At 41.7% G+C, this 23,634-nt stretch overlaps 1 protein-coding gene and 1 long non-coding RNA gene across 7 annotated transcripts in view; one reads left to right on the plus strand and one right to left on the minus strand.

Annotated features, from left to right (window-relative positions):
• LOC142018334 (uncharacterized) overlaps positions 1–8,627 on the minus strand; it is a 158,371-nt gene extending 149,744 nt beyond the window's left edge. For 4 of the 6 annotated variants that reach the window (XR_012646797.1, XR_012646798.1, XR_012646794.1 and 1 more), the window contains exons 1-2: positions 8,384–8,489; positions 6,901–6,990 (exon numbers count right to left, since the gene is read on the minus strand). This is a non-coding gene — a long non-coding RNA (uncharacterized LOC142018334). Of the gene's footprint in view, positions 1–6,900; positions 6,991–8,349 lie in introns of all 6 variants that reach the window. The other 2 variants (XR_012646796.1, XR_012646800.1) reach the window with 2 other exon arrangements.
• A 47-nt stretch (positions 8,628–8,674) lies between these two features.
• The window catches only part of TSC22D2 (TSC22 domain family member 2), a 41,111-nt gene continuing 26,151 nt past the window's right edge, over positions 8,675–23,634 (plus strand). The window contains exon 1 of the mRNA XM_075004444.1: positions 8,675–11,454. Coding sequence (XP_074860545.1) covers positions 9,518–11,454 — 1,937 coding nt within the window. The 5' untranslated portion in view covers positions 8,675–9,517. The remainder of the gene's footprint in view (positions 11,455–23,634) is intronic.

Consider the following 23,634-nt stretch of genomic DNA (forward strand, 5'->3'; position numbering starts at 1 on the left):
GGTTTTTGTAGACAAAACCCCTGTTTCGATGACAAACTCTCGAGTGTAACTGTAGTCATTGGCTGAACAGTGGCAGATTCTGAAGTATACGCCCTAACAAGAGAATGATGTAAATGAGAGTAACAAAACCTAACAGATGACAAACAGACAGAGGCTCAGATAGTGCAAATATAAATAAAAATTACTATTCAATTATGAAACATACATATTTATTAAATTGGTGAATATTATGCTACTATTTGCCTTAATCATTTATTCAGTGCCTCTGATGCATATAGTGCCTACTAACAGCATGTGCTGATCAGAAAACAAAATTCTGCCCCAGAAAGCTTATAATCAAACAGCTGGAACACAGCAGCACAAAATATGGAATAAGTATTTTAAAAAAGCACACAGATGAGCAGATTATACTAAAGACTTGTACACGTATCTGTACAAATGTTCTATGATAGAGGTTGGCCTGTCTTGTTTAAGTAAAATACTGCTCCCATTGAAATTTAATTAATTTTGCTACTGGTTTCAGTTGAGTCAGGATCAAAACAGAAGAGTCTGATGTAACTTCATAACATTTACTCCTTCCCTTTTGCACTTTAAGTATACTCTTCCACTCATATGACTTGTTTCTATCTGTTGTTTTCACTTGTTGAACATATTGTTTTTTGCACTGTTTGGTAATTTCTTTATTTTTTATGTCTTAATTTCTTTATTTAATACCTATTTCTACAGAGAAAGCAAGAACATCACAAAAAATTTTGCAAGAATCAGGAGAAGGGAAAGTAATGTTTAAGTCACATGAAACTTTCATCCAAGTCCGAAACTCAACAAAGTAGTTGCTACTGGCTGGTTTGCTCTGTCTTTGTGTGATCTTCATATACACAAAATCAAAACTAACAATGTAAGTAACTAAATCCATTTTTAAAAATTGTTATTTTCTTTTTTCTACCCTACCTCTAATCAGCCTTTAGCTCATAATTAATTTTCTTCTCCGACATATTTGTCTTTGTTTTGCTGTTTAGAATTCAAGCAGATCTGTACGATATTTAGGCCATCACAGCATCTCATCCTTGTGTGACCTTTTAATCAAATTCTAAATTACAGGATCTATAAACCAAACTGCTTAAAATAAAAAGATATTTTCATATTTCTAGAATCCTTAGGTTAATAAATTGGAATATGTACATTTATCCACTGAAATGGAGAGACATTCTACTACAGCTCCTTGGTTTTAATTTTCAGCTTTTTGCATAAGATCTCGATACAGCTGCAACAAAGGGCACCCTCTACATATCACAGTCATATAGCTAAATTAATATGTATGCAATCTGATATTTAACTACTCCCAACAGTATGATCACATTTCAAAAAACAAAGTTGCTTATCAATTTTCTGTTGTTTTGCCCAAATGAAATTCGGAGGTACATTGTTCTAGTCCAGGGCATTGCAACCTGCAGCTCTGGAGCTGCATACTGCTCTTTAAGGACTTCTTTGTGGCTCCCAATGCTATAATTGCAAAGTAAAAAAACCTCTCTGATTAGTAGATAAATAGTGAATGTCTAAAAGCCTAACATTGCACAACTCATATCTAAATAGCAAGCAATATGTGATCTTGAAATGTTGGATAACTCCTCCTTTAATATATGCAGTGTATTGTGGGATACGATGCTTTATCTGTTGTTTGATCATGTTGCTAATAAAGTCTTGATTTTGAAAAGGAAAAGGAAGCTTGTGGCATTCCTGCTGTGAAGGGCAACACATATTTAAGAAAGAAAACTGAAATTAAACGTGAAGTAAAATTGGCATAATTAAAACAGGTTCAGGAGTGAAAGTCGGGAAGATAGTGGTACAAACACACGCACGTAAAGTGTGAGGAAACAGAATATGTACAATGTGTGTGAATGTCTTGCAGCAAACATATTGCACTACTAATCATGTGTGCACTATTTTTAAAATAGGGGTTATAAAACATGTGGTTTGACGTTATTTATTAAAGACCATCCTGTATTCACAGGCATTGCAGCTCTTGAATTACTGAGTTTTGTACTGAATTTGGGAAAAAAAAAAGTCTCTTCTTGCTATTTTGGTTGCTGACTCCTGTTCTAGCTGCTGTTCAAACAAAGAGTAACAGATGTTGACATGACATTTGTGCCCTGAAGACTCTGTCTGACAAGAATGGTGTGAAGAGTAACAGAGACATATAGGGGAAATGACTTGTCCAAGGTCACGCTGCTAATCAATAGCAGAGCCGGGCACAGAAATCTGAAGTTAAATCCCGGTCCCACTGATTCTCAGTCCAGTAGCCTACAGATCACGCCTTTCCTCAATTATAATCCTAAAGCCACAAAAAAGAACCCTGGAGTCCCATGCACCAGACCACTACATTTTGGGGAAAAATGTGACAGTCCGAGTCCCTCTGACATGTTGTAAAACAGTTTTGAAAACCACTAGCTAGCCATACATGTTACTATTAAGTTCATACACAAATATTTATGCAATTGTTTTGCATTTTATTTTAATTATCTGCAAGAACTTTTTTTTTTTAAAAATACCCAGCTATATATTACAATCTGGATGAAGTAAAGATTTCAAATACAGATCAATGGAAGTCCCTGCTTTTGATCATAAAAGATCACATCAGTACGCAAACAATACTTTAGCACTGTACTCATTTACTGAAAAAAACTTGTGCTCATCCTCAGCAGACAAAAGCAGGCTGCCCTTGGGGTATACCACTGTGGTACACCAGTGAATTGCTTCAATGTAGTCCTGCTAAACTGATGGCATTTTTGCTGTCTCTCCATTTCAATGGACAAACTTCCCAATGTTCCAATTTATTAACCTAAGGGTGCTAGAAATGTGAAATGTGTTAAATCCTGTAATTTATATATACTTGGCTGCATGAGAGCTATGAATAAGAATTCAATAGCTTAAAATCTGGGAAACTACACTTTTAGTATTCAAGAGGAAGATGTGCTTATCCACAAAGTCACTAATAATTCACCGACATCAAAGCCTTGGACAGGGATTACATACCCGGGCATATGCTACTTAGGCAGTGGGTTCTGTACTACATCAAAATGCTGGGTACACACAGGAACTTAAACATGACTTATGTGGGATGTTCTTTTCAGTGACCCTGGCAGATATTTTTGTTCACAACAATAAAGGAACACATATTTGCTTGACATTGAATACAAGTACCAGTATGCTTGTGCCCAATATACGAGAACATTGTTCAGTAATAGTTCAACCTTGCAAAAATATTATCCCTGTAACACTGCCAAGGCCATTGTATGGGTTACTTGTGTATGTTTCAGCCAACCTACCCTGGAGCCCAAGCAACTTTTATACTTGACTTTTAGAAAACCTTTCTATTTTGTTAATGAATCAATGTGTCTTGTTCATTCTGGTTCTTCATACTTTCCTTGTTTTTCCATCCCCTATCAAGTTCCCCTCTCCCTTCTTGAGCTACACAAAATTTCAAATAACCCATGCCGATGAACACTTATTAACCATAGCTTGCTTGAAAGTGGCTCATTACATGGTCGTTTCAAGTTACATCAAAATCCCTGTGTAAACACAGTTCAAGAATGGAGTAGTTAGTGTTTAACTCTTTCAATCCAGCATTTGGGATATCCTAATGACTAAATGCCAATATATTTTACACAATACCAGTGAAAATGAGTTGGGTGTTTTGGTGTGGAAATATTATTGAGTACACACAAAAGCAAAATACTTCTTTAACTGTTTAAATTTCAAATCTATACAAACTAAAAGCCAGGTCTACTCTGAAAACAAATACTCACATGTTAAACGCATGGAGTAAAATATGCTCACCACTCACCATGTGGTGAACAGGACACTGCAGTGTGGTGATTCCAAGCTCTGGAGTCACATGTGGCTCTTGGAGCCTTTAAATGCAGCTAGTCAGAGTCACACATGAGTGCCCTCTGCCACTCCATGCACTACCATTTGGTGGGACAAGTGTGTGTCAGTGGTGGCGGCTCCTGCGGCTGCAGCTCAGACCCTGGCACGGCTTCTGAGGCCACATCTCAGGCCCTGCTGTGGCTCTTGTGGCCCCAGTGCAGCTCAGGCCCCAGCACAGGTCTCACGGCTCACTGAGGCAGTGGCTCTGGTGAATCACCACATTTAGTTTTTGCAGGGGCCAGGGGTTGTGGGTGCCTGGCTCTGGGGGAGGGCATTGTTAGACTGGAGGTGCTAGGGTGCCTGGCTTGGGGGGAGCAGGAGGGCATTGTTAGAGCGGGGGGGTAGGTGACAGTGCCTGGCTCTGGGTGGGCATCGTTGTGGGGGGCTGAGGTCCCTAGCTCTGGCGGATGGAGAGGGCATTGTTAGATTGGGGGTGGGGGTGGGGGCCTGTGGTGAATACAGAACGATGACAACCACAACTGGGTGATCCTTCCATTACTATTGGACACCAATGTGTTAAACGATGGGTTGTACCAGTGCTATAATAAAGACATCAAAATTACAAGAAAAAATTTAAAAAATCTATTCTAAAATAATATTTTGGGTAAAAAAAACTCCTGTTCTTGCAATCTGGAAGCCTACTGTGTAATAATTAATGTTGAACAATGCTGTCCTTTATGGTAACAATGAAGTCCAACTAACTTATAAATGTATGGATTCTTCTTCCCTTTCCAATCATCTCCCAGGTATGTCTACACTAGAGAGATTTGTCAACAAAACCCTTGGAGCGTCCACATTCCCAAAGCATTCTGTTGACAGTAAATCAACATAATGCAGCACTTCTGTTGACAGCATTCTGCTGCTCCTCCATGAGGCAGAACACCTCTGTTGATAGATTCTGTCGACAGAAAGCTGGTATGGGCGTTCTGAGGGGCGCTTTGTCGATGGACAGAGCTTCCAGGGCACCAGGCAGACCTGTCTGCTGCACAAATCACAATTAAAAAGATATAATCTAGAAATAAATTAATCATATTCTAACATAAAAATGTAAACATATAAGAATTAAACAACGTCAGTTATTCTACATTAGAATCTCTAAGTTATGGACTGATCACACAACCACAAACTTTTTTGGAACTGAAATTACGCAATCAGGCAGCAGCACAGACAAAAAAAAATACATTATAGTACTGTGTTAAACGTCAACTACTAAATAATGCAAAGCAGCATTTTTCTTCTGCGTAGAAAGTTTAAACACTGCCTGCAGTCAGTGTTCAGTTGCCAACTTTTGAAAGAACAACTGTAATGTTTTTTTCCAGAGTTACAAACATTTCAGTGTTACAAACAACTGCAATTTCCAACGCATTAATAATTCTGAGGTTCTACTGTATATAATTGCTCAAATAACTGTGTATATACTATATTCTCCTTGTTAGCAACAAGAATTACCAGACAATGTAGAGTTGCAAAGCCAGATATTTTAATGGATGCCAAATGAGAATCAACCCTTTTTTAGAAAAATGACTAAAAATTAAAATGCAAAATCTGATTAAAACTGATGGTTTAAATCAATGTTTCCATCTTGCTTTTTAAAATCATGATTAAAATTGATGATGTAAATAATTTTGATTTAAATCGATTTACCCTGTACTTAAACCTTTGTAAAAAATTCAAACTGAACTTTTAATGTTTTAAGCAACATTCAGCTAAGTATGGTTTTTTTTTGCAGCGTCTGATTTAATCTGGAAGCAAAAATACTGAAATAGCACATATGTGATTGGATTTTGGTATTCAGGACCATATTCCAAAATATTCAAGGAGCTTAAAAAATGTAACAGTCTGAAAAATTAAAAATACCACGAATAGGCAACTCATGAACGAAATGTCTCACTGAAGCATCATCATCAGAGGAAGATATTTTAAAAAAACTTCCTTAATCAAAAATGAGAATACATCACTCCAAATGAGAAACACCTGAAAGGAGGCCCCCAAATGTTCAAATTGGGGTCCCTGAAGTTGGGTGCCTATGTCTATGATAAGAAACCTAAATACAACTAGTTTGATTTTCAGTAGTGGTGAGCATCCACAAATCCTATTGGAGACAATAACTGAAAATGCCTTTAAAAATCAGCCTAAAGGCGACAGGCTGAACTGGCACCCAACCTTAGTTTTAACACAGAGGTATGGTCTTTTTAGGTATCTCATGTTCACTACAAAGGTCCCATACAACAAGATGACAGAGAACTCAAAGGCTCTGTTTCATTCTGAGCACCACTTTGACCTCTCAGAAAAACTGCAGCTTTCTAACTGCTTAAATCAGTATGAAATATTGCATGCTGTGACTTGTAGTTTCTGCAGGCTGCATTTCTGTATTAAGAACTCAGCCCCATAAATTTATTTAATTAATTAACCATATGAAAGACCTTCAACTGTTTGTTTATAATTCCAAAACTTACAAACAATTTTGCAGAAGTGGAAAGTAACTAAGTTGAAATATCTAACAGGGATGATATAGATGGTGCTTGGTCATCCTGTGGGAGAAGGGGACTGGATCACCTCTTGATTCTATGATACACACACATATATATCCAGTGCTTTTTTTGCACTGGTACTTACTGGTACTGAAGTACTGGCACCCTGGCAGCCCCGCCACAGTATTCGCTGGGGGTGGGAGGCAGTGACTGGCTGAGTACTGGCACCTCTTTTTTTAACAAAAAGGCATTGAATATATGCATGCACATTTTATATATCTGTTTACATATATATTTGTGTGTGTGTGTGTGTGTGTGTGTGTGTATATATATATATATAATATATATATATAAATAATATATACATGAAAAATAATGGTTCCCTATCATAACTCAGGTGGTTAACCATAGATTATCATAGGACAGCTACTTTTTACTTCTGGATACTGGAGTACAATTAAGCCACAACGTTTGTACTTTTCAAGTAGTTTTCCAGGATACTTACACTTTTACTTAGTTACATTTTTTTCCAAGTAGCAGTACTTTTACTCAAGTGACTTGTTGGGAACTTCTTCCACCACTGCAATTTTGAAACCTTAAAAACAGAGTTCAGAGTTCTAAATCTAGGTCTTACAGAGGCCTTACATCCATATTTAAGCATCCAGTCATAAATGGCCTAATGCAGTAAAGCCTGGATATGCACAATTTCAACTTGCACTCAACTCGTATTAACACAAGTTAAGTGCAAGTCGAAATCCCCTTCCCAGCTCCCCACTCCCCTGCTGGGGAGAAGCTGCTCAGTCTGCCATTGCAGCTTCTCCAAGACAGATGCACCTGGCTCCCCTCCACCAGCTGTTGCACAGGTCAGTTTCCTAACTCCTGAAAGCCCCACAACTTGCATGAAATTTGAGTTACACAAGTATGCACTGGAACGCACCCTCATGTAACTCGGGGATCTACTGTATTTAAAAAAAACGAGAAGTCCTGTGGGAAAAGATCCACTTTGTCAGATGCATGTCAGGAAAGCTTATGCTCAAATCTGTTAGGCTACGTCTACACAAGAAGCATCTGTTGACAGAAGTCACTGTTGAAAGGGATTCCCTGGCAAAATTTCTGTCAACAGGTAGCATCTACACATAAAAGCAGATTGAAAGAGCAATCTGCTCTGTCAACAGAAAGCAGCCAGACTGCTCAATCCTCTCTGGACAGAACAGCTGACCAGAAACTTTGCAAACAGGGCTGCCTGGTGAACCAGAAGCCCTGTCCATTAAAAAAAGAGCCCTGGAGCGTCTCTAGGGCTGTTTTGTCAACAGAACCCTGTGGACAGAGGTGTTAGACCTGAAGGGGAAAGGTATAACACTGTGGGCAGATGTGCTAGGTTTTGTCAACAAACTGACAACAAAGCACATTTTGCATGTAGACGCACCATGGCTTTTCCTGATAAAAGCCTAGTTTTGCTGGGAAAAGCCTCCTTGTCCCCCTACTATACATGGGATAATGGAGGGACACATTACCAGAAAATGGGAGTCTCCCTGTACTGACCATGGGGCCTAGGGAGAAAGGGGGATTATCCCCATATGAAACACTGGGTCCTAGGGCAGAAGGAGGAGAGACTCCAAAACGAAATGGGGCCCCTCTCTGCGCAGGGGGGTGGCTCCCTGGACTGTCCCGCGGGGAGGGGGCCTAGGCCTCACACCTCTCCAGAAACAGCGTAAGGGGAGAGTGAGGGGGTGACATCCCCAACACTGCTCACGAGACGTGGTGGGGAGGGGGTGCGCGTCTCTCTATTGAACGCTGGGCCCCGTGGCGGGAGGGGCGGAGCCCCGTACTGATTCCATGGTCTGGGGTCCGAGGGGCGGATCCCCCTGTACTGAATCTGTGGGGGGAGGGGCGGATCCCTCCGTACTGCGCCTGGGGACCGACTTGGCCACGGAGTGGGGGGAAAGGAACCTACCCCCGCGCCACGGCACATTGAGGCGGGCGCTCACCCCTTTCCCCTCAGGGCAGTACCACACCCGTGCGTGCGGGAGACGCCAGCCGATGGTATCTTCCAAACGGTTTTACTACGCCGCTCAGGGGCGGAGCTTGCACCGCTTCTCGGTAGCCCAACCCAGCCGCGCCCGGGCTCCTCCCCGCGCACTGCCCGGGAACGAATGTCCGTCAGTGCGTGGGCAGGGGGCGGGGCGAAGGTGTCGATGTCAGCGCGGCGCTGCGTTGGGCGAAGGGAGTGAGTGTCGTCGCTCTTCCCATAGTGCCTTGCGTACAATTTGAGCCCCATCTTGAGAGAGGGGAGTGAGCAGTTTGAATTTGAGCTCCCTGAGTGTGTGAGTGCGGAGCGCACCGAGTGGGGGCTGGGCCCATCGCTGCTCGATACCCCGCCCCGCCTGCGGGCCGGGGGTTGCTCCCTTACCGCTCCGGCGGCTTTGCGGAGCCTTGGAGAGGGTGTCTCGGCGGCCGCCTCTGGGACTGCCTGGGGCCGCTCGAGCGGGCTGCTTCCCACCGAGATGCGCCTGGTGCTGATCTCCAGGTAGAGACTAAGAGAGACGGGGCGGGCGGCGGAGCTAGGGGGCCTGGCCTCACCCGGCCGCCGCTGCCGTGCTTCCCGTTCGCTCAGGGACTGACTGGCCGTGCCCCCAGCGGCCTGCTCGCCCGCCCAGGAGCTCCGAGGCTGCCGGACGCCGCCGCCACCCCGGCCGCGCTACGAGGAGCAGGAAGCCCGCTGGGGAGCTTCGCCTGGTACCACTGCTGCGGCAGCACTGCGAGGATTAGGAGGCCACTTGACTTTGAAGGAGGAAGGAGGAGGCCCGGCGCCCCGTAACCACAGCCCCGCTCCGGCGGCTGGAGGGAGAAGGCCTGCCGAGGGCCTAGAGCGCTGCTGAAGAGGGAGGAAGAGGAGGATCCCAGCCGACCACCAGCTCGGTGTGGTGTCCTCTGAGCTTCGGGTTCCGTGGCTGACCCAGACGCTTGAGGAAGGAAGCGGAGGATGTATAATAGCGCCTGGTTCTCGGGCAACTGATCGTGACAACCTTCGCCTTCCCCTCTGACGGGCTCGGAGTCTTCCTTCTACCCGGGTGCAGAGAGCGTCACCCGCGCTGGCAGGACTCCCTCCCCAAAGAGGCACCATGTCCAAGATGCCGGCTAAGAAGAAGAGCTGCTTCCAGATCACCAGCGTGACCACGGCCCAAGTGGCCAGTAGCATCACTGAGGACACTGAGAGTCTGGACGACCCCGACGAGTCCCGCACTGAAGATGTCTCTTCTGAGATCTTCGATGTGTCTCGGGCCACCGACTATGGCCCTGAGGATGTCTGCGAACGGAGTTCCTCCGAGGAAACCCTCAACAACGTGGGTGATGCGGAAACTCCTGGAGCTGTCTCCCCTAATCTCCTCCTGGATGGGCAGCTGGCGGCAGCGGGGGCTGCTGCGCCTCCTCCTGTTACTAACGGGGGGGCCATGCCCAAAAGCACTGCGGTGCCCCAGGTCCAAATCCTTTCTGCAGTGGCAGGAGGCAGCAGTGTGCATGTTTCCGCTCCGGGGATCACGTCTCACACGGCTGTGGCTGCATGCAGTTCACGCTTCAGGGTGATCAAGCTGGACCACGGTACGGGGGAACCCTATAGGCGGGGACGATGGATGTGTATGGAATTTTATGATCGGGACTCAGACAGTAGTGGTGTTCTGGCTAGGACTGGGGATTGCATTAGACATAGCAGCACCTTTGAGCAGGCTGCTCAGGAAAGGGACAGTGGCTTGGGTGCCACGGGGGGGTCCGTGGTAATGTCAGCGGTGCCAGCATCGACACAGGGCCCTGAGTCCCTGGCTGACAGCTCCCTTACTGCTGTGTCACAGCTGCTCCAGATGGAGAAAATGAACCAGACCTCCCAACAGCAGCCTAATTTTGTCATTGGGCAGCCGCAGCAGCCTGTAGGCGGGGCCATTTCTCAAAGTACTGCTCAGCCGATGTATTCAGGGGCTACAGCAACCAGTCAGCAGACTATAGTGCCGCAGCAGCAAACCCAGCTGCAGGTAAATGCACAAAGTGTTGTACAGGGGGGGCCTAATGGGAAGGGTATGCCCCCTACAAATGTAACAATAGCCCAACCAAGCATGCCCATATCACAGCAGCAGGTACAGCAAGCAAATGTACCAGTGACTCAGCCTCAGCAATTTGCTTATCCTCAGCCCCAGATTCCACCAGTGCATCTGTTGCCAACACAACCACCTGGACAGACAGAATATCTGCAACACATGACAGTTATGCCGAGTCAAGGAACTATTCAACAAACTTCTACAGGCTCTGTTACAAGTACTGGGGCTTCCAGCCTTCCTGTAGGCCAGGTAGCTGGCCAGACTCCCTCCCCTGTTGGAGCAGCCATGATGGGAGTTTCATCACAGCCGAGTGAAACAGTGGGTCCGGGATCAGGATTGATGCAGAGTGGCCAGACCCCACCTAGTCAGACTGTCATACAGCAACCAGCAGGTGTGGTGCAGCAAAGCATTGGACATACAGGGGTTGTGCAACAGAAATCTATGACTCAGCATCAAATGGGTGGAAGCAGTCAAGTGTCTGGAATGCCTAGTGCTCCTCATGCTGTAGTTTCTGGAGTTCAGAATGTGCCTGCAGTTGTGCCCGGTACAAGTGTGCCTAGTGTGTCGACCACATCTGTTACTATGCCAAACGTCCCTGTTACATTAGTTCAGTCACAGCTGACCAGCCATACTTCTGTGAGTAGGAGTTCCAGTGTTGTCCAGCAACATGTTGCTGGACTTTCACTAATGCAAGGCACAACTAATGTACTTACAAATCTGCCACAATCCACCCTTGGACAGTTTCAGACTCAAACTCAGCCTTTAGTAGGACAAATTGATGATACTAGAAGAAAATCAGAACCCCTACCTCAGCCACCACTTTCTCTCATTGCTGAAAGTAAACCTCTTGTGAAGCCTCCCATTCCAGACACTTTAACAAATCCTCTTCACTTACCTGCAACTACTCCTATGAACAGCCTTGCCAGCTCCGTATTTGGCATACCCATTCCTGTTGATGGTGATGAAGACAGGTATGAGTCATTTTATATAACTGTCTAAAAATTCTATAAAGTACTTGCTCACCTACATTTAAGTGTGTGTGTGTGTGTGTGTGTGTTCATAAATATGAAGTAGTCATCCACCCCAAGACCCATCTGTTCTGGATATGTTAAAAAGCTGTCAATGATTAATCAAGTGGAAAATAACTTTAGTTTGCAATATAACAAAGCTATATTGTAATAGTTAGACAAAACCACAGTGCTCCAGAGACTATCCAGTGTGTGTCTTTGTTAATTTGAAGAGAACTAACATTTTAACCAACTTCCTTTGTTGCAAAGATCATAAAAATCAAGTTCAACAATGAGGTAAATTAGAGGATAGTACTTGTATGTAGTAGCATAAATAGACAGTCACAGTTTTGTTCAGTCCATTTATAGCATAGCCATTCTTAGAAAATGTCTTATCCCTTCAGTATATATGTAACTTCATTAATAACAGAAAATCATTTTGGTAGACAGCGTTGACTGAAGCTGAGATTTCGTTAACTTTAATAATGGGCACTATGAGAGCATACATCAGTTTGTGAGGTGCAAAGTTTTTTGTTTTCTTTCAGTTCATCTCTGCTGTAGATGAGCTTTTAAGATCCCTTAAAGTGTGTGTCTACGTAAACTTTGTTCTTCAAAACTTGTAGGCTTTTCTGGATGGGTAAAGCTCCGTCACCTAAACTAACCAAATGTACCTGAATTTAAAGGAGGCTTTTGGGAAAGGATTGTGGTGAGGTTGAAAATGATTTTGGTGAGGCAACCTTGCATTGTAGAAGGAGTGAGAATTCATTGTTTTATAGTTTAGATTATTATGAACAAGAAGACAGAAATGTGTATAATGAAATATGCCTGTCGTTCCCTAGGGAACCAGAAAAACCTTTTCAGAATGACAAATATTGTCTTATTCAGAAAAATGTTGTGTAATACAGGTCACATATGGTTTAAAGGTCATATCAAGGATGAAGTACCCAGCTGTGAAATGTAAAAATCTATCTTGTGCAAAGTAGTATTAGTAGAAACTTGCTGTCTGGAGGGGAAGGTAGACCACCATTTCTGTACAGTATGTAACTTTAAAACCCAGACTAACTTAATTCAGGACACTTATTCAGCAACAGTTATTAACTAGTGAAAAATATTCTGGTACATAATAGTCATTGAATCTGAACACTCCTTACTACGTGTATAAGCCTGATATACTGTGTGAATCAGAGTTAACAGGCTTGGCAGTTTTTGTGTTCAGTAGAACAAATTCTTAGTCATTATCAACACTACAAACTGCTGACTTCTTATAAAAACTAAAATTATCAACCTTTGGAAATCTGCTGTCTTAATATAGAGTTCACTACATCAATGATCACAAAGCTCAGAATGTCTTCCAGACTTCTGGGAGGCCTCAGTTTGTCGCTTTTCCCTTTGTGCTGTAATGGAATCTTGTACAGGATGCATCATCTGCTCCATCAGCCTCCTTGGCCTTATGTTACATCTTCTTTGGAAGTGTCACTAGGAGTGCTTGAGGGTCTTCAGTTTAGTTCCAGTAGTACCCGCTTGTTATCTATCTTTTTCAAAAGTGTTTGTTTTCTTTTTTTTTAAAGGGGAGCAACTTGTTAGTTATTCCCATCTAAAAGTAAATCTGCAAATAAGAAATAGGAACTGACAATTATTGTAAGTTTCTGGGCTGAGTCTCCAGTCTGTCTGTCTGTCTGTCTGTCTCTCTTAAAGTACCTATACATCTCAATCCTCTGTTTCTGCTTGGTGTGACATGAAAGAATATTCAGTGTCCCTGACATTGCATGGACCAAGGAAAGCTCTGGAATGTGAATGTAGAGTACTAGATGTACTTCAAGCTCTCACCCTTCTTGTGTCCTGCAAACAAAGGCCAGCCCCATTCCTCCAATCTGTCATGCATGGGTATAGATTTCAGTGAGGCTGTGTGCAAGAGTCAGCCCATATCAGAGGGTTTGCATGAATGCCAAGGAAATTAAATAATTTGCAAAAAAAAATTTTTACAGTTCACTATAGAAAGCACTTAAAGGTACACAGTCAACTTAGTCACATTTGCCTTTGTGTATAAATAAGACTCATAACTGCAAATGACTTGTGTTCTCTGATTCCGAGCACTTTTTAGTATAGCTGATGCTATTACTTCCCCGTGAAGATGTTTTCCCTGTTTTGTAGGGGGCTTTCATTCAGCAGCGGAGAGCAAACACTTTTTCAAAACTAGGAAAATAATGGGCGTATGGAAGGAGTTGTTGGGGTAGTGGAGGGTGGAAGTCACATGTAGCAGTGGAATTCTGTTTTTGTTATTGACAAGATTTTGAAGTTGACAGTGTGCCTTTAACTGAATACAGTTCACTCTTGTCCCAAGTAGGCCAGTTCCGTGCTTCAGTGAACTTCCATGAATGTACATTCACAAGCATTGTGTATGTTGGGGCAATATTAACAGGAGAAGACTGAATTCAGGGGACCTAAAAGAGGTAAACTAAATCTTGAATGCTTTTATCCTTGCCATTGGAGCATTCCTTATGAATTTGAATCCTGTTTACAGGTCATCTGCAAGCTAGACACAGATGGACCACTTAAGTGTTTTTTTTTGTAACAATTCATATTCTTTTATATGTAAAGTTTTTAAATCTTGAAGGTGAAAAACTTGCTTTCAGTTACCTCAGTGTATATATAGCCCACAAGCTACAGCAGAGATTGCATAGCAGAGCGAATTTACATTTGGAGTGGCAGTCTAATGCAGGTCTCATTCAGAGGGCCAAATTTTCATTGAAGTCATGGTGTGTGGCCTCAGATGCAAATTTAGGAGAGCCTGCTTCCCTCACGTGACAGAAAAAGTCTAGGGGGAAACATGAATGGCCTTGTGTAGTAAATCACTGCTTGGCTATTTGTAGAGTACATTATTGTTACACTTATTATCACTTTGCAGAAAGGTGTGCTCACTTTCAGGAGCACTACTATTTTTAGCCTTATTTCTCCCTTCCCCTGCCAACATTTTTATTGTTTTCCTCTGGGTTCTTGGTTCACTTTTTCCTTTTCAGCAACATAAATTCCAAATACCCATGGACTTCATGTGAACCCATTTTACTGCTAAAATGATCAGCAGTGATAGTTTGACTGTTTTGTCATTGGCCGTAAATGTTGGCTCTTTAGTGTCTGTAGGTAGCCCTGCACATGTAGCAATTTTCATTTGTTGTGTAAGCTGTTACACATTTAAATGTGATAACTGTTTTTAAAAGTAAAGTGTGAAGGATAGGATTCATACAAACTTTAATTTGCATAATCTGTATGTGGAATTAGGGAGCATCTATGCAGACGATATGAAACTTTGTCTTAAGGTGTATTGTGAATGTAGTTCATCAGTTCCAGACCAAAAATGTTTCTTGTAAGGTGGCAAACAGACTATAGTTTGGGTTCTTATTACCTAATTTATTGTCCTTACAGTCTAGCAAGTTCTACAGAATTTTGAATAAAACTATTCTGTGTAGTCCTCTAGGGCTACGTCTACACGTGCCCTAAACTTCGAAATGGCCACGCAAATGGCCATTTCGAAGTTTACGAATGAAGCGCTGAAATGCATATTCAGCTCCCCACTAGCATGTGGGCGGCTGCGGCACTTCGAAATCGACGTGCCTCGCCGCCGTGCGTCTCATCCAGACAGGGCTCCTTTTCGAAAGGACGCCGCCTACTTCAAAGTCCCCTTATTCCCATCAGCTACATTCACATTCCAGAGCTTTCCTTGGTCCATGCAATGTCAGGGACACTGAATATTCAGCTGATGGGAATAAGGGGACTTTGAAGTAGGCGGCGTCCTTTCGAAAAGGAGCCCTGTCTGGATGAGACGCGCGGCGGCGAGGCACGTCAATTTCGAAGTGCTGCGGCCGCCCACATGCTAGTGAAGCGCTGAGTATGCATTTCAGCGCTTCATTAGTAAACTTCGAAATGGCCATTTGTGTGGCCATTTCGAAGTTTGGGGCACGTGTAGACACGGCCTAGTTGACACAGTGAATAATGGGGAAATGATTAGTCAGTAAATCTCAAATACCATGAGTAAGGGAGGGAAACGTTGATATGCAACCAAGATTTTTTTTAAAACTACAGATTTGAGAGATACTTTTACAAAAAGAGGGTAAAATGCATTAGACTGCAGATACCTCTTATAACTTGCATAGTAAACAGTTTTGGTTCCCTTCTCCAAACTGAGTCAGTGACTGAATAAAACTGAATGATGTTTGAGGATAGAAGAAATGGTGTATATTGTCAGTAGGACAGATCTAAGTGTTGTAATTGCCGAATATATTGAGGAAGACACGGCTGTCAGACTGGGGCTGGTGGGGAGGCAAAGCTAGCTGGTATTTCATGCTTAGCTAATACCACTTTTAAAATTAAAGTTCTTGGTAAGATGGGAGGAGTTGTGTGATTCTCAATAAAATCAAGTTAGGTTGGAGTATTTTAGTAGACTTCTGAAAATATCTTGTTTTTGTAGAGGTTCACAAAGGTAGTTGCTCAAACAGTGAAATTGTCTTTTTGGTCAAAAAATACACTCTAACTTAGTGCTGTATTTTGGCACTTAAAGAAAAATATGTTGCCGCTTCAAAGAATACGTTACTGAGAAAGTTTGTTCAAACCTCCTACATGTTTGGCAGACTTCTGGGGCAAAATATTACCAAGCATGTTGGAAAAGGAGCAGAGCACAGATCATTTTCCACAGATAGCTGACCAATGTGAACTGCACAGGCTATATTCCAAGAACTCTAATGAATAGCTGCAATTGTGAACCATCAGCTACCGCAGCTAGACTATTAAAAACCTGATTGTAAGGACCTCTTCATGGAGTGTATCTCTCCATTTAGTTAAATGGCTTATTTGTACAGCATGCTAATTGTTGCTGGTAAAGTATTATAATTAGTAAAACTGAGCTTTTGAGGCTTCATTCATATTATAAGACCAAAACCTTCCATGATCATTACCATGACTTTGATAAGGGCCTCTTTATATATTACTTTGGGTGCATATTATATGCTCTATTCCAGAAGAGAAATAAGGATTATGCAAATATACCAAGAGGCAGTGCTTGAATTGTGCTGTTGAATACTGTCCCTTTTTTCACTTTGTTCTTAAGTCCACTAGGACTTCTGTAACTCCACCACAGCTGAAGAATTTAATATTTTCTGTCTCTCCAGTCAGAATGTCACCTAAAGTAGAGCTGAAGAAATATCTGTAGGTGTATGCAAAAACCAAATAGGGGTAAGTCTTTTCTTCGAGTCTATCAATGTTCCTTCTGTTTCCATGATGAAAACAGATTTTGAAAGTACAGTTAAAATGGAACTAAAACTCAGTGAACAAAAATCAGAAGTACCCAATGGTATACATATGCTAGCACAACTTTATTCATTGCTGCTGGCCTCATACAATTTAACAAAGTAATCTTCTGTATTGTCAAATATCATACAACAAATTAAAAGGTACTGTCATTAGCATTTTACTTCAGATATGAGATGCAGTCATAATTAACAATTATAAAAGGAAATTGTGTAGCTGGACACAATTTAAGAATCTGCTAACTTTAAGCTTTATTTTTTCTAAGGTATAGTGTTTAAAGTGTTCTGAAAACTTCAGAATTCTTACATGCTTTGTAAGTGAATCTTTGCTCCCTTATTTTATGAGGATATAGGTACAGTTTCAGTTAAACAGGTAAACAGTTAATCCTGTTTTAGACTTCTTTCACTGAAATGTTTCAGCTGTAACAGACAGAAAAAGTAACTTATTGATGGTGTCCCTGTTTTTTTTTGTTCTGTTTCCCCCTTCTAGATTCTCTTAGTCAAATAATTTAGGTTTATCAAGCCTTTTTCACCCCATTGAATTCTGAAATACTCTGCCCCTACTTCAGCTATTTCTTTCCTTATTCTCTCTAATGTGGCAAATGTTCCACAGACTCTGTTCTGCAGAAGTCTCTTAACGTGTTTTTAAGAATAGAAGTGAAGATCTGCAATTTTTATTAAAAAGATTGACTAGAGAATGTAGGAAGGTGGAATGCAACTGCCAGGAATGGAATTTAGTCCAGATGCTGACTTTCATTTTTATGGAAAGTACTGTAGAATCTCCTGTGACCACAGGTTCCGTTGTAGTGAAGAGAAACAATTTGATGTCCCTACTAAATGTGTTGGGTTTTCTTGAATCTTCCACTTAGTTTCAATATTTGTAAACTTCTTTAATTGGTGCTTTAAACCCGCAGTGTCCAGTGCACTTTGTTCGCCACATGTGGCGAACTTGACACCGTGGTATGGTGAAGTGGCTCATTAGAGCCGCACACGTGGAGCACCCTCTGCTGGCTGCATGCACATGGCTCACTACTTGGATGAGGGCATGGTGGCCAAGGCAGCTCCTTCTGGAGGCCCTGCATGACTCGGGGTGGGTGTGGCTTGCACAGGGGTGGCTTCAGCAAGCCACTGGCAGTTTCCATTGTGGGAGGTGGAGGGGACAGGGGGCCTGGCTCTGGGTGGGGTGGTGGCAATCGGTAAATTTCTTCTGGATACCACTGCTTTAAACAGTATTTTCCACCCTTGGCATTCATTGAACCAAATGACTAGTTTTTGCTATTTACCAGAATATCACAATAGTCTGTGTTTGTTTTATGTGTCAGCAAGACTTAGCTATTCAGTAAGATTTTTTTATGGATCTCTTCAAATAAATACATTAATTGAGGAGTTGTTGTATAATCTTGGAAAATGTAATTTTAAGCAAAATGATGTTAAACAAATCCAATCTCCCCATAAGAATTAATGAAAATGGGTGGTTAGGGTCCAACGAAATGTGTTTTGTCAGACACAAGGCATTATATGCATAAACTGTATAGTATTAAATTGCTGAGTGTAAGTTTTAAACAAGCAGTGATTGTGAAGCATGGTTGAGGTGGTGGGGTTAGAAAGTAGATCATCTAGCTGCCCTTTTTGCTACTCTTTCTAAACTCAAAAAAGCAAATCTAGAGAGCGTTCTTTTGCTTTCCATTTCTCGAAAAGGTAATTTAATGACCAACTTTCCTAATCACTTTGGATCTGTGTTCCCTGTCAGGACCATCATCAATGGGATTTGCTAACTAGCTTAAATCACTTGGAAAACCTCAGAAAGACATTTAGCAGTCAGATTTGAATGGGTTATTTCTTTTACTACTTGGCTCTCTTCTTCCATTGCTCTGATCACCTCTAGTTGCATCAGATTTTCAGTGTTTAGCTCTATGTGATTGCAGAAGTTGTAACATCAACTTCTTCCACCTCATTAAAATCCTGCTTTCTTTATAATGGGGATATCTTTAAATTCTTAAGTCATTGATGCATTCAGGCCACAACTTACCTAACACCATTTGTGCATGCTTGAGCAACTTCAGCCCAGGACTTACCAGTGTTACTAATACATTTCAGAATGCTGCAGTCCTACCAAAATTGCCAAATTGTAGGTATGCATCTTACAAACTGATTGAACATATGGTGTAAGTAATAATACTTATATGCAGCGATGACCCCTTTGTCATGGGTTGGATGAATGATGTGGTGTTATGTATCAGAAAGAAAACTTTGACATTTATTCCACATGTGTTGTCCAGGTACTTTGGATGAGTTAGTGCATTATCAGTAAGTGATAAAAATCTCGAAATCAAGATGTCCCTTGGCACTGTGTTCCTTTTATTAAGGGACAGTATAAAGAGTCAGCCATGCTGGAAAAAATAGCTCCACTATTACTTATTGCTAGGCTCTCCACTAATACTTTGCTGGTTGTTTAACTCATAATGCTCTTCCAGACAGGGCATGCATGTGTTACTCTTCACTCCTCTGTCTGAATGGGTGAGGTCATGCAGCATCGATCAGCTGTTGCAGGGGAAAGAATTTGGAAACCTCATGTCATTCTCCATGATACTCTGCTCCCCTGTAGGAAGCCCTGTGGGTTTATGCTAGAACTACGTATGGAGATTCTTACTTTCACAGAAGTCCTGCTGGAGGACCAAAGGCCTGGCTGCATCTCCCCTACTAACTATGCCCTCAGCTTGGGGTCACATTTGCAGCCAAAGTAGTAAGAGGAGAAAAATGTTTGTTTGCTGCAGAGCTATACATCTCCCTGCTGTGTGCATGCAGGGGCAGAGAGATGGAGCTGCCATTAAAGTGAATATGGCACAGCCCCTGTGGATTACATTGCCTTTCATGGCAATATGGCCAGGTTCTGTACATCGCTCCATCACTTCCCCCTTGCTATAGTAAAGCAAGTGCTGGAATGCTACTGCTGTCACTTGCTTTGGGTAGGCTGCTGGGGCAGGGGAAGTAAATGGAAAGTTTTATGCAAGACTATTGAAGTCGACCTCCAGACAACAACAAAGGACCACTACTGTGTACCGCTAACCTTAAACTTGACAGTTAAGGCAGCACTTTCACTCCTTTTTCTGTAAGAAGTTGCACATACCTAGAAAATTTCATCTTCTGTCAAATCTTTATGCTACATGAGCTCAAACAGGATAGTTTTATGGAAGAAACATTTTGAAGTGATCATTGATGGAGCATTGTACCTTGCTTCTGCTTATGGTGACAGATAACTATCGGAGAGAAGTCTGTTTGCTTCACAGTACTATGGTAATTGTGAAATGAAGCACAAATGCATTCCCTCAGGAACACACGCGTCCTGTCTCCCCAGCTTTAGGAAGAAGTGAGGGGAGAGGGTGGAATGGAAAAACCGTAGTCCACAATCTGAGCTTTATCTGCATGAGGCTGCTGTGATTGAAACTCTGGATGCCTCTTAAGAAATGTGGGCAACTAACAGTAGGTGGAACACAGGGGTGCTCTTGTTACACTAGCTGTGCCAATGTAAGTTGAAATGTGGTGGTCTCTGAAGTGGCTCTAATGTTAACCCTATGAATACCTCTGCAAGTAAACTCATTTTCTGTAACTTGCAAAAATGTGCAAAGCTTCCATTTTTATTCATGTGCAAAATATAATTTGAATATTCATAGCTCTTTATTCAAACACAATTTATACAGTATTTATCAGCTACTCTGAGTTAGTGCATGCTTCTGCTCCATAAACAAAATGGAAGCTGTCTCCAGCACATTGATTGTGGTGGTGTTCCCACTTCTACTGTTAACTAGAGCAAAAAGAGGAATAACAGTTAAATTAAGAGTATTGTCCTGTTGCCTTAATATGAGCTTCAGAAAACTGTCAGGATTTTTCTCATGAAAATTTTAAAAAATCTGGTTTTATTGGGTATTTGAATTGAGAGAGAAATTTCCCTTACTCCTGTAATTGATAAATTATTCCCTTTTCAGTAGGTTAATTATTAAAAATTGCTTTCTGTAACTTGCACAATGCACCTATAAATATCTTTTTAATGCCTGCTCTTCTACCCTGTGTTGATTTAAGACTTTGACTGCAGCAGACATAATAGCCTAGCATCCTTGTAGTATATAGGTCAGTGGGTTTGATATCCTAAATTCCACATTACAGAAACACAAATCAAATATTATAAGAATTGTAGTAATCAGTTTTTAAACTACATATTTTCTTTTATTTTGCATTAGTGATGTAACCTTGGGCTGTTATTACCCTCTTTCTCCAAATGAAATATATATATATATATTTCATTACCTTAACATGAGAAGATGTAGAACCACCAGAAATTTACAGCAAAACCTTTAAATTTTTACCCTTTTAAATTGGCAAATTAAGGTAGCTAGCTAACTGTTGACTTAAGGAAATCATTTCAACATGCCTGTTCCTCCTTGTGTGTGTGTGTTTTTTTTGGGGGGAGGTTGTTTTTGTTTTTTCTGTGGCAATAAAAGCAAGTACTTTGTGCTGTTTGCTATCTGCAGCATGTTAGACATGATTTTAAGAGGCAGAGGAGAACTCCCTTTAAGCAGTTAAGGATTGTTACAAATGTTTGACTGAAATTCACTCGCTTTGTGAAAAGACTTCTTGTTCAGGGTTTTCAGGCACATAATGAAAGTCAACTAATAAAACAAATTTCACTTTTAAGTATAGAAAGTCAATTTTAAATGTATAATGTGAGGCCTGTATCTTTTACTCCTATGGCTAAAATGTGTAATGAACTTTAGTATGGAAACAGTGCCTATTCAGAGCAATTTAGTGATGGTAAGAATTCCCAGAGCTATGTACTGGGACAGTTTATCTAGTCTTATTGACTTCTTGCATCCATTCTGTAATTAAAACAAAGCGTTGGGCTTAGATACAATTAAAGGTTACCTGATAGCCAGCATATTTGTCCTACTTATCAGTATTTTATGCAGAATTTGTTGGAGAGTGGAGGTGGAAATAAAAGGGATAGTTATCTCACTTGATATGTAACGCACATAGGCAAGAGACAGACAGTTCTCCCTCATCATAAGAGAACTTATTAGATTCTGGTAAACAATTCAACAAAGCTTTACTTGTCACAATCACATTTAACTTAATGTGAGACAGATTTTTTCCAGCATATTTTTCTGTAATAATCCTTGAATAATCTTAGAGGGATACTTACTTTTCTAGAGGGAGGAGGACAGTCAAGGATACAACAAGCAGTCCTGTGGTATGTTAGAGCTAACAAAATTTATTGGGTCATGGGCTTTTGTGGTTAAAACCTACTTCCTCAGATGAACAGAGTGGTTTGTTACCCGCAAAAGCCCATGACCTAATATATTTGTTAGCCTCTAACATGTCACAGGACTGCATGGTAGATCCTTCAGTGTCTTCCTCCATCTAGAAAAGTGAATATCCAGGGTGTAATTTACATGATTTGGTTTTTAATGGTGATTTAGCCTGTCTTGGCCTCCAAGGCTCCCTTCTCAATTTTCAGTTAAACTTCTCTTCTCTACCTTACCACTATTCTCCCATTGGAAGCTGATAAATGTTGGGAGTTGAAATAAGTGATTCACCCCCAAAATAGAATAGGGGAAATACAATAGCTGATGGCAGCATCTTGGGAGGGCCAAACTGGAAGGTAGTGAAACTGGTTTTCACTGAACTTCCTCATGCTGTGAGCTGGAGCCAGATTGTGTGGGTTTTGTTTTGTGTTTGGTTTTTCTGATCCCCTCTTCATGGCTGTGATATCCCTTCTTGCAATGGAAACTTTTGTTCTCTAGCACCTTGTTTTGAGAACAAGGAGAAAGGTCCAGGCTACTGAATGGGCGGCACAAGTTCTATCAAAAACAATTACCAAGAGGACCTCCTAGTAGCTTTCAATTATGATTATGGGATATAGAGGAACAGAACCAGCTTCTTACTGTGTTAAACTGTTGGAGTGCATTAGAGTTCATCCTGCCCCATGTCTATTTCCTTCTCCAGTGAAACCTTTTTTCTTTTCCTCCAATCAAGATGCTTCCTTTTCACCTGTTTAATGCAGTTGAGGGGAGCATGCGTGCAGGCAGCCACTACTGTTCCAAGGTGCTAGTGCTGCTGACGCTACCGATGCTAATGGCAGTCTGAATGGGAGAGACGTTATGTTGCTAGAAAAACTGAAGGGGCCCTTGAGGGGGTAAGCTTAAGCCTCTTCTAATGTCAAGTTTTTATCAATTTTTTTTTTGTATGGTTTGATCAGTATTAGAACTGACGTGTAACTCAATGGATAATGGGTAACTTTTAAGAGCTCTGTTCTGCCTCCATTAAACTCATTTGCAAAAACTGCTACTGATCATGGCCTAGTTTGACCAATGGTCCTATAAAATGTAACTCTGCTTTAAGAATGTGAAGTATGCAGGACTCTAAACTCATGTTGGGTATTGCAAGGCAAGTATTCTGAGCAGGATAGGTTTAAATCCTGGTTCAACAGAGTACGTAACCAACAGCTCCTAATGGAAAAGGGGAAATATCTGGTGTTTATTTTTGGAACTTATTACGTCTGCATTTGCTCCTTCAGTTCTGTTCAGCTTTCTCCTCTAACCCACACTGTGAACGTTCTTTGCCGTTCGTTCTACTGCCTGGTAAAGAGAACTTTTTTTAATTGGAAAAAAAAAAAAGTAGGTTTTACATTGCAGGCAGTGAACCCCCTACCCTAAAAATGCTTAACTGAAATACAGGTTGAACTTCTAGTCCAGTGCCCTGAGGACCTGATGCATGCCTAACAAAAGCAGCTCATGAAACAGTAGAGGTCAATGCAGAGTGTCAGCAAGTCTCCATAGCACAGGGAGTAAAAGGA

This window comes from Carettochelys insculpta, chromosome 10, assembly GCF_033958435.1.
Source record: "Carettochelys insculpta isolate YL-2023 chromosome 10, ASM3395843v1, whole genome shotgun sequence".
Classification (NCBI taxonomy): domain Eukaryota; kingdom Metazoa; phylum Chordata; order Testudines; family Carettochelyidae; genus Carettochelys; species Carettochelys insculpta.